The sequence below is a fragment of the Fulmarus glacialis genome, unplaced genomic scaffold, assembly GCF_000690835.1.
Source record: "Fulmarus glacialis isolate BGI_N327 unplaced genomic scaffold, ASM69083v1 scaffold8219, whole genome shotgun sequence".
NCBI lineage: Eukaryota > Metazoa > Chordata > Aves > Procellariiformes > Procellariidae > Fulmarus > Fulmarus glacialis.
Window position 1 is genome coordinate 1 of NW_009235231.1, and position 9502 is coordinate 9502.

Consider the following 9502-nt stretch of genomic DNA (forward strand, 5'->3'; position numbering starts at 1 on the left):
TTCTTTAAGCAATATTTTGATTTCTTTATGTTCATTCCCATTAGAGACAGTGAAATATTATACTATGCCGGCAACGTTGGAAACATATGACTTATCAATTTTCCTCTCTGAGGAGAGAACAAAGCAACAAAAATCATTTTCTCCTTTAAAAATAAAATGCACAGGGTTAAACAGTGCCCTTGTTTAAGAGCATCATTGCATTGAACTTTTGTGTGGTGTTTCAGCCGTCTCAGGAGACCCGCCCCTCACAGATTCTCACTGGCAGTGCAGCTACACTGACAACAGAGCGGCTGGGCGAGACCAGGGTAATACAAAGTCTGACTGCCCTTTCTGCAAGACCTTTCTCTTCAAAATATCCATAGTCACAGTCTTGGTTCTCCCGACTCTACCCAAAGCCTGCATTAAAAACCATAATCCTAACTAAAAAAAGAAATATGAAGCTTGTCCTTCAAATTAAATTCTCTAGCAAGGATAAGCTTTCTTTTTGGTATGAGCTGAGGGATAGAAAAAGTTTGCTGTTGTGAGTGTTACCCTTATGGTGGAAAAGAGAAGTGAAAGGATTTGGGATGAAACTTGATCAAGCCTTATTCCTGTCCCAGGTGCTACATTAAGAAGTGGCTTTGTGCAATTCTAATGCAAATAAAGCAGACGACTCTCTACTGCTGTCTATGTCAGCTAGTGCCTCCTGGGGTGCCACTGCAGCCTTCTTCATAAAAAGAATATTATGACTAGGAATCCACACCTGTAACTTCTAATGATGCATGCAGTCATCTTCAGAATTGACGAAAAGTCAGTCCCAATGTGGACCTAAATGTCAACATCCCCCTGCCACACTTCATTTGGTTTTTCGTTTTCTGTGGTGCAGAAGATAACTTCTGAGTTCACTAGTACAAAAGCAAACCAGAAGTGCCAGGCATGGGGAACTTCTGTATGGAAGAGGGAAAGAAGGTAACCTTACGTGCTCTAAGGTAGCTAATTTCAGCTCCCATGATTTTTGTCAGTAGCATATGTTAAGCCTCATTTCTTACTGTGACTTGTGTTTTCCATAAAAAAACATACATTCTTCCTGCCGTTTCTGCCTGTGGTTATTTGTCTGTAGCCACCCCTCCAGCTGAAAGACTGGAGCTTGGCCGCCTGTTCTGCTCTTTTCCACTAATGACATCCAAAGTCATTCTGTTATCTTCCTGCACCAACTGGAGATGGGGAATTTGGGATATGGCGCAGAGAAGTAAAAGGTTCTAAGTACAGTTTCAGCATTCACAGAGGATTTTTGTTTTCTTCCTTTAGCTTGCAATTTACATACAGTACTTCATCTTGTTGCACGTCTTCGTGCAATCAGATTGCTTTCCAGTTAGTCCTACTTCTTTTACAGCTCCTGCAAAAAAGGAGGAAATACATCATACTTTGTTTCCTAAATGTGAGTGATCAGTATTTCATCCACTGAAATGAACAGCAAAGTTCATGTTCAATCTTACAATGCTGGCCTCATAGAATGGATAAAGCTGGTAGAATAATGGTCAAAGTCATAAAAATATTTGTAATAAGATGCAAAATTCAGTTAAAAGAAAAATCCTCTTTGTTTTATGAGGTGTGCAGTGTGACCACTGGCCTTTAGGTCCTAAAGGTCAGATCACAAGTTATTTCTCAGATGCTTTTCAGTGCTTCCAAAGGATGTGCCAAAAATAAGACAAGATTTTGCTTGTTGTTAGCTTGAAAGTATAGATAAAATTGTATTTCTAATTAAATGCTTAATAGAAATAATGTTTCCCTGTAGAAATACACTGCATTATTTTAGGGAGTTCGTGTGTGACCGAATTCTGGTATTCTACTCAGAGATTAAAATTTACCACTGTCAGGTAGGTCCACTGAAATCAATGCTAGTACTTACTGTCAAGTCACAGTAAGAAAGTATTTTGGAAGGGATTGTGATCCAAAATGATAATTCCAAAAAGACATTCAAAGAAGGCAGTTTCCCGAATTGACGACTGCATTCTAGCGTTAAAGATTTTAGATATTTACTTTTGCCAGCAGTCAGAGTGAATTCCCACGTAGGGCTGAAATTATAGAGTTTCTCTGCAAATATACTCCTGTAACAGATGAATTTGGAGTCTGGCCTTTTGAGGCTGCTTTGCTTTTTTTTTTTTTAAACAAAATCCAGTTTTTCTCAAAGAGTTTACAATTCATTGGTGCCCTTGAGATTGTGCAGTTCCTTATCAGCCGTGTTACTATGTAAAATGACCTGATAATATGTAGTGAAATGTAGTATGTAGTATTTGAGGGAAGACTCCTAATTAACCTTTAGAGAACTTTGCTTGCCTTGGGGCAAGGTAATTTAGTTCATGCAGGGTCAGGAAGCAGTCACATGCAAGATATCCCTTTCTTGATTGAAGATTTTCTAAGACGAAAACCTCAAAAATAAATGCAAAACTTGGACTGTGTTTCCATTAATGGTGAGGTCTTGTAAAGATTTTGGGAATTTACAGGTCTAGAACAGATGTTTAAGCAGCTGGCCAGTGAAAGCTGATTCTGGAGAACAGTCTACTGAGAATATCGTGAGAGGTTCATATCTGTCTCTCTGAGGTACCAGTATCAGATCACTTTGGGTTGAGTTAATTCAGTGCTCTGTTTCCCCTTTGGTTTTGTGGAACTGTGGAAGTATGGCAGTTTAAGGAACCCCTACTTCTGGGGGGCACATATAAGCCAGCAACAGAGTATAAAAGAAAAATAAACAGTACAGTGTTGTGCAGGAGTAATGTCATTTTACTTCATGTCCTTAATCCCATCAGACAAGCCCATTCTAAATCTCCCACAGGATATGAAACATGAACTGTTACAAAAAATGTGCACTGTTCTGTGTTTATCTATATTTTTATGAAAATCTGCATTATGGAAAGAAGTTTGTGTTTGTAGCAGTGTGTTATATTTCATCTTCTAGATTCTGGTAGTGGTGAGCAATCTTATATTGTATCCTGAAATCCTGAATGCTGTTAGACTAACTTGAAGTGGTATGATGATTTTCCTCATTAATTTTTCCTTTCTACTTGTCATTTTGTTGTAAAGGGAATGAGAGTGAAAGTTTGCAGTTAGATTTTATTTTGAGGGATTGCAACATGTTTGTCTTCCATGTGAAAAGCAGGTAAGGTAAAAATTAAAGGCTGACAAATTAAGCATTCAAGTGAGGAAATGCCAAAGCTGCTTACCCAGATTAGCTATCTAAATCTTTGCTGTGAAATGGCACAGCCTCCCCTGTCCACCAACCAAACATGCAGCGAAGATAACAGTTTGTTCAGTCACCTCTTCCAGTGTGTCTCTTCTCCAAAAATTTCCTCTCAAGGTCTGGGTAGCTAAATGTGCATGTATTACTTTTCTGAGCTATGCACTTCCTGAATGTTAAAAGTCAAAATAAAACTTTCACCATACAGGCAGACAGTGACTTTTTTTCCCTGAGAGGTTATGTGTTTGTTTAATAAAACAGATTTGTGTCTATCTCTCTGCCAAACTTCAGTGTTATAACTCTATTTGTACCTGAACTAAGATTTTATTTGTGATGTTTATCGTTATTCTCCCACTCAATACCCAATTCAGAAATTTTTCTAAGCAAGACTAAAACTCAAGCTGGGAGTCCTTAGCCCCAAACACAAATTTTAGGCAACAAGTTGGGAGTAGATTTGCAGCACTAATAACTACTTAAGTTATTTTCCTTTGTTCTTAAGCACTTGTGCATACAGACCTTGCATCTGATATAATGCACACAAATGGATTGAAAGATAAAAGCTGCTGTTCAGCTCCTATCCTTTACAACCCATGGAAGAGACTGGCAGAGGGAGAAATTAAATCAATCCAATTGAATTTGAAGCAAATGTTACTTGTCCATCAGGTACATTAGTCTGGGCTGAGCTCCAGTTTAACTGTACTGCTCTTATAAAAATTCCATAGGATTATTTAATTATCCTGCGTGGCTAGTGATTCTGATTTAAACATCACCCAGTTGAGTACTAAACTGGTGTCACCACATAGTGTCCTGGCCATTTCTTCCATCCTGACTTAGAGGAAACAGTGCCATCTAATGAAACTTCCTTTCTTTACCTAAGAAGCGCAACTTTTCCTCAAGACCTCCTAATCAGACATTGAGCAGTGGGTAACTGCAGAAGGAAGAACCATTCAAAGAAACCCAGCTACTCCTCATTTACTGGGATGGCTCTGAAATCCTTACTAATGCAAACTTCTTGTTTTCCAAGCTGGTCGCTCCTTTGAAGGGTCCAATCACTGAATTTATTCTACAGTAATTGTTTGCATCAGGTTGATTAGATTCGCGATTTTGTTGTACATGCCAAGCAAGGAACTTCCATATCCTTGAAAGGAAATATTTATAATGAAAACATTTAATTATATTGTTAAATCTCTTTGCTGCAGATATTCTCCGATAGTGAAGTAATATTTGGGGAACGATTACCTGAAGACAAGTTCAGCACTAACCAAAATGGAGATACTTGAATATTCCATTTCCCTGCTGATCCTGTTTCATATCTATAGTGTATTGTCCTGAAAGCTTACTGAAAAACAGCAATGTATTGGGAAATAGCTTGCCAGAATTAACTTTTCCTCTATACCATTTACAGTCTGTTTTAATGACAGGTGTGCTTTTGTGTTACAGGTATAAAGGTATGAAACATAACTTTTTTTACAAACATAAGCAGCATGCAACCAGCCTTTTTAAAAATTAGTTGGACTATTTGCATGATTGAAGTGGAAATACTGGAGCAGTTAGCTGAGTTGGACCCTTAGATCTCATCTGGGTCCTATGCCCAGAAAAAATATTTTTCGTGTTCATACTCCCACCTAAATTCGGCCTGACTTGACTAACATCCACTTTTTAAATGTTGAAAATGCTAGTTGTTTCCTTAATCAGACTGCAACTGTTTGATCATGCTCTAGAGGAAGATCAAAATATTTTATTGCTGAATAGTAATAAAATGACATAAATTTCAGGAGGGCTGTGATTTTGTAACCAACTTATTTGTCATATGTGAAAATGTGTTCCTGGAATATCAGGAGCCTTTAAAATGCCAAGAAGAGAAATTTATTTTCTTTAAAAGTATATTAGCTTATTTAAAGGCTGATTTTATTTGTGTGGATTTTTTTTTTTTCTGTTTGCCACACTGGTTTACTTGCCTTTCCTGTCTTTCCTGAAGATTCATGCAATAGCCTCCAGATACGACAAACGTGGTGGTAATTCTATTTTGTTTGAGGATTGTCACCAAAAGAAGACTTAAAATGGTCTTTATTTTCATAAGGATCCTTTAAGAAGTACCATCATCTCAATTTTTTAACCATGGCAAGGCTGAGTGACAACCATGTAACTGAATAGATCCTTTTGATTTGATCTCAACTGTAACCTGCAAATTACAGCACTGTAATCTTTGCTTAATGATACATACCGGCTTGATGTAAGTCACACCTCCATGCCAGGAAGGCTCATATTGATTCATTTGGTTAGTGTGTACCCCAAGGATACAAGTGGGGGTTGTAAATTGTTAGACCCTCTGCCCTCGGGATATATCATGTTTTCAGTTCTGAATTGTGCTGTACAAAATTATGCATGTTTGTTGCTCCAGTATTAATTCACTTTCCATCTGTTCAAAAAGTGCTTGTACATAGTACTTAGCCTGGTGACCATAAGCAGGCATTCTTTAAAAGCTTAACAGAGCATGTTGCCATCATTTAATGTATGAGTAAAGAAGAAATTTGACACAGAATTTCCACATCAGTGTGTGATATCCATGTTGAATTCCTAACCAGGTTTAATTTTTAATGCCTGTCTTTCTACTGAGGTCTGTATTTGACTGACTGATTTGGTTAACAGCAGTTTTTGTTATGTGCATTTTATTTTATTTGGCTAACAATATGTCATGGCCTCTGGAGATTTGTGTTTTGTATGTGTTATCAGTGAAGTTTCAGAGGACAGTTTATTCTTTCATCTTTAATGTAGCTCCCCTTCTTGGACTTTCTGTACTCCTCGTTGTAAGAGAGTAAAATTTTAGATCTGAGCCCTCCGCTCTTGTGTTCCTGGGGTCTACCTGATAGAGCCAGCACTGAGGTCTAGTAGAACAGCTCAGTACCCTAGTTTTTTTTGAGAGTTAGGGTTTTTGACCTCTTCTTTCTGTTTGTTAATTTTCTAACATTCTTAGAATTTATACTGTGAGGAACGAGCCAGTCATTTTTTGTGCATGAGTGAAGAGCAATGAACACAAAAAAAGCATCTTGGGGGCAAGCTTTTTCAGTGCATTGTTATGCGCTGAGATAGAATGTTTATTACTTTGGTAGAAAATGAAGGAATTCCAGGGAAATGAGAGGGCAGTAATGCAGAGTTAAGCTTCACAGAGGGACAGAAAAGCTGTATGTGGAGGACTGGAGAAGGATGTGAGAAACAGTAGTACAGCAGTGGTAAGTAAAGCTAGGATTATTTAGAAGATTTTAGAAAAAAAGAATGCAAGGGTTTTGGTCATTTTCAGTTCCTGCCTTCAAAGGTTCAGATCCTTTTGTTGTTCTTTTCCTTGGGGATTCAATTCACTTCCCCCCTGCCCCGCCCCTTGCCAACTTCACCTCCTACCTTGCACAGTAATACAGAGTTTTATTAGCTATGCTCACTGGTAGATGAGTTTTGGAAAAAAAGATAAGTAGGTGGTTTGGACCTGTTTATTTTTCTTATAGTATATGAAAGTGTTATTTTCTAGCTTTTTCTAGTGATCTCTTGCTATTACATTGTCTGCCCTCTGTTGTGCTGGTGATCTTGGGGGTTCAAATGACAGATTGAATAGGCAAGATCAACACTAAAAATTGAATTGGCTCATGTGTCAAAGCATATGAAAGAGGTGTTTCAACTTTCATGTCTGCTGGTATGGAAACTTCTGTCATCAGAGCCCTTCTAGACTGCAGCTGGAGGGGACACCCTTTGGTGGGGCTGCCTCGTGCAATCAGGTACTCAGGTGTCTCTCCCTCTGTAATCAGAAGTATCAGATGCAGCATGTTGAAGGATCACAAAATGGGTTAAGGAGCTGTGTCTGCTCTAACCTATTTTTTTGTCTTTGTTATATCAAGTAGCTTCAGAAAAGATTTTGAGATGTTGTGGGTTGGTGGTGGACTCTTCCTTGACTGTACTAGCAGCTCCAGTACCCCTCTAGGGACTCCCTGGGCTGAACAGGTTGCTGGACATGTTTTCTATCTGTCCAGTCTTTTTCTTCCTGACTCATTTACACATCACAGCTCACTGTGGTATAAAGCAGTCCACAATCAGACACTGAGAGAAACTGGGAGATTTACTTCAAATATATATTTTTTTTCTTTCAAGCCTCCTCTATTGACATATTAAATATCAGAAAGTCCTCTAGATGCCTACTTCTAAAGACCATATTGATCTCTATAATGAAAACTGAAGCCAAGGACGAGTAACTTTTCTGCAGCTCTCAATAACTTTTTTAACTATTCCTTTACTACTCTTTTCATCCCTTGATAAGTTATTGCTCCCACCATCTCTTTGAGAGGCTTTCTGCTTCTGATATGCTAGAAATCTTTTTCCTATTCATTTGTATACCTGCAGAAATGACTTCACTTGCTTTTTTGTGCTTTCACATTTAATTTATCAGAGCTTATACTGTCTTCTCATTTCTTCATTTCAACATAAACGACATTTTATCTTCTTTTATTTTTCTATTTTTTGAAATGGGAGGAGAAAGAGATCCTTACAGTGGTTTCATTAGAATGTACTTACTCTGAGGTTGTGCTGTCTTCATGCAGTCTGCCAGCACTTTACCCAGTGATCTGCATTTTTAACCAACTTCACTGTTATATGTAGTTCATCTTCTGAAATATTTGTAGAAGATGTTTTTCTTTATTTTCTCTTTATAAAGATGTTGCATGGGAATACATTGTGGTCATGATTACAGAAGGGGCTTTCTATAGTTCTCTGATGAACCGTATATAGTGTGCTGCTCCTTGAAAGTAAATCAGGTACTTTTGTGGTCTCTCAGGCTAGCTGCTCTGATTGACAGTCATACGTAGTTTCCAGAAGTGTATATTGTCTACAGTGTGTCAATGTGCTGTGTGTATACTGATAGCTGAAGTCTCCTGCTGTTGCTGTGCTCTCTGCTTTCAAGTCTCTCTAACGCTCCCCCCAAGGTTTCAGTAAGTGCCACAATTTGTGTTGGGCAGTTTACAGCTGTCTCAGTAATATCTTTCCTATTTAGACACGCAGATTTGATCCCTAAAGATTTATTTTGATAGCATCGAATCAAATATGACTTTAAGTCTATTCTATCATAGATTTAAAAATTACTTATTTTCACCAAGTTTGGAAGATGCTTTTTGTACTTAATTTTGTAAATGATTTCTTGTGCGTGACTTAAAACCAGATGTTCTGTTTCATGTTCCATTGTTTTAACTTCTTAGCATTTTAGACAAAATCCCATACTTAGGTGGAAATATGTGTATAGATTTTGTTACTTCCTACTTGAACTTTACAAACTTGCATCTGATTCTCTTTCTAGGACATGCTATTTTTTATTTTCTCTAGTGGACACATTATCCTGAACTTTGTGCCCTTCTTCACCTGTCAGTTTTCTTCATGCCTTTAGCTTAAAATTTCTGCCAGAGGGTGAGATCACATAAATGAATCTTATGTACAAAAAGAATCTAACATTCAAAGCGTGAGATCAGATTTATGATGCAAAGGGCGCTGCAGAGTCTTATTTTGGTATAAGGAAGGCTTGCTTCAGTTAATCAACCTGTTCCTTAATTGACTAAGCTGAAATAAATCTCTCATAAATTAAAGCACATGCTTTTGGCAATGCTTAATTATATCAAATTGAATTTGCACCTGGAGTTATATGGGTAAAAGTTTGCCCTGGAGGTGAGCCTAAAGCTACACTGAAATTGAATCTGAAATTAGTTGGCGTGTGATAACTTTGACCTTTACCTCCACCATCTAAGATGGCATTGGAAGATAATGTGTAAAAAATGAAAATAGATCATTATACTTGAACAAGAAAGGGCAGGGAAAAGGGAATATTTCTAACTTTTTACTTTCTACAATGACTTTTTTCCAACTGAAAAATTTTGCGTATATCACCAGGTCCCTGTTTTTGTTTATACATATAACTTGTTCTGTGAGAATGTATTTCCTACCCTACTGAAATAAAGGGCATGATTCATGCTGTTTTCTGTAACAGGGTGCTCAGTCTCCACTTTTCTGTTATTCCCTGGGTGTCACAGTTTTATAGCCTGTAAGTGAAATCCCGCTCATCTGAAATCTATATGTAAGTCTAGAAAATCCAAGCATGAGTCCAGGAATGTCCCTTTTTTTTTTTTTTTTTTTTTTTTATCAATACATTGGGTGCATAATTGTATTTTGTTAAGTATTTGTACAAACAAAGATCAAGCTTTAAGACTTATTTGCCGTATTGTTTCAGCTGATTCACATAAACCCTTTTTGGCACTATTTCAGGAT

The 9502-nt window shown here is 37.5% G+C and overlaps 1 protein-coding gene across 1 annotated transcript in view; it reads left to right on the top strand.

Moving 5' to 3' along the window:
• Positions 1–224: 224 nt before the first annotated feature.
• The window catches only part of LRRC2 (leucine rich repeat containing 2), a gene marked incomplete at its 5' end in the record, with an annotated part of 54432 nt that continues 45154 nt past the window's right edge, over positions 225–9502 (top strand). Inside the window, one exon of the mRNA XM_009585944.1 lies at positions 225–305. Within this exon, the coding sequence (XP_009584239.1) occupies positions 225–305 (81 nt within the window). The remainder of the gene's footprint in view (positions 306–9502) is intronic.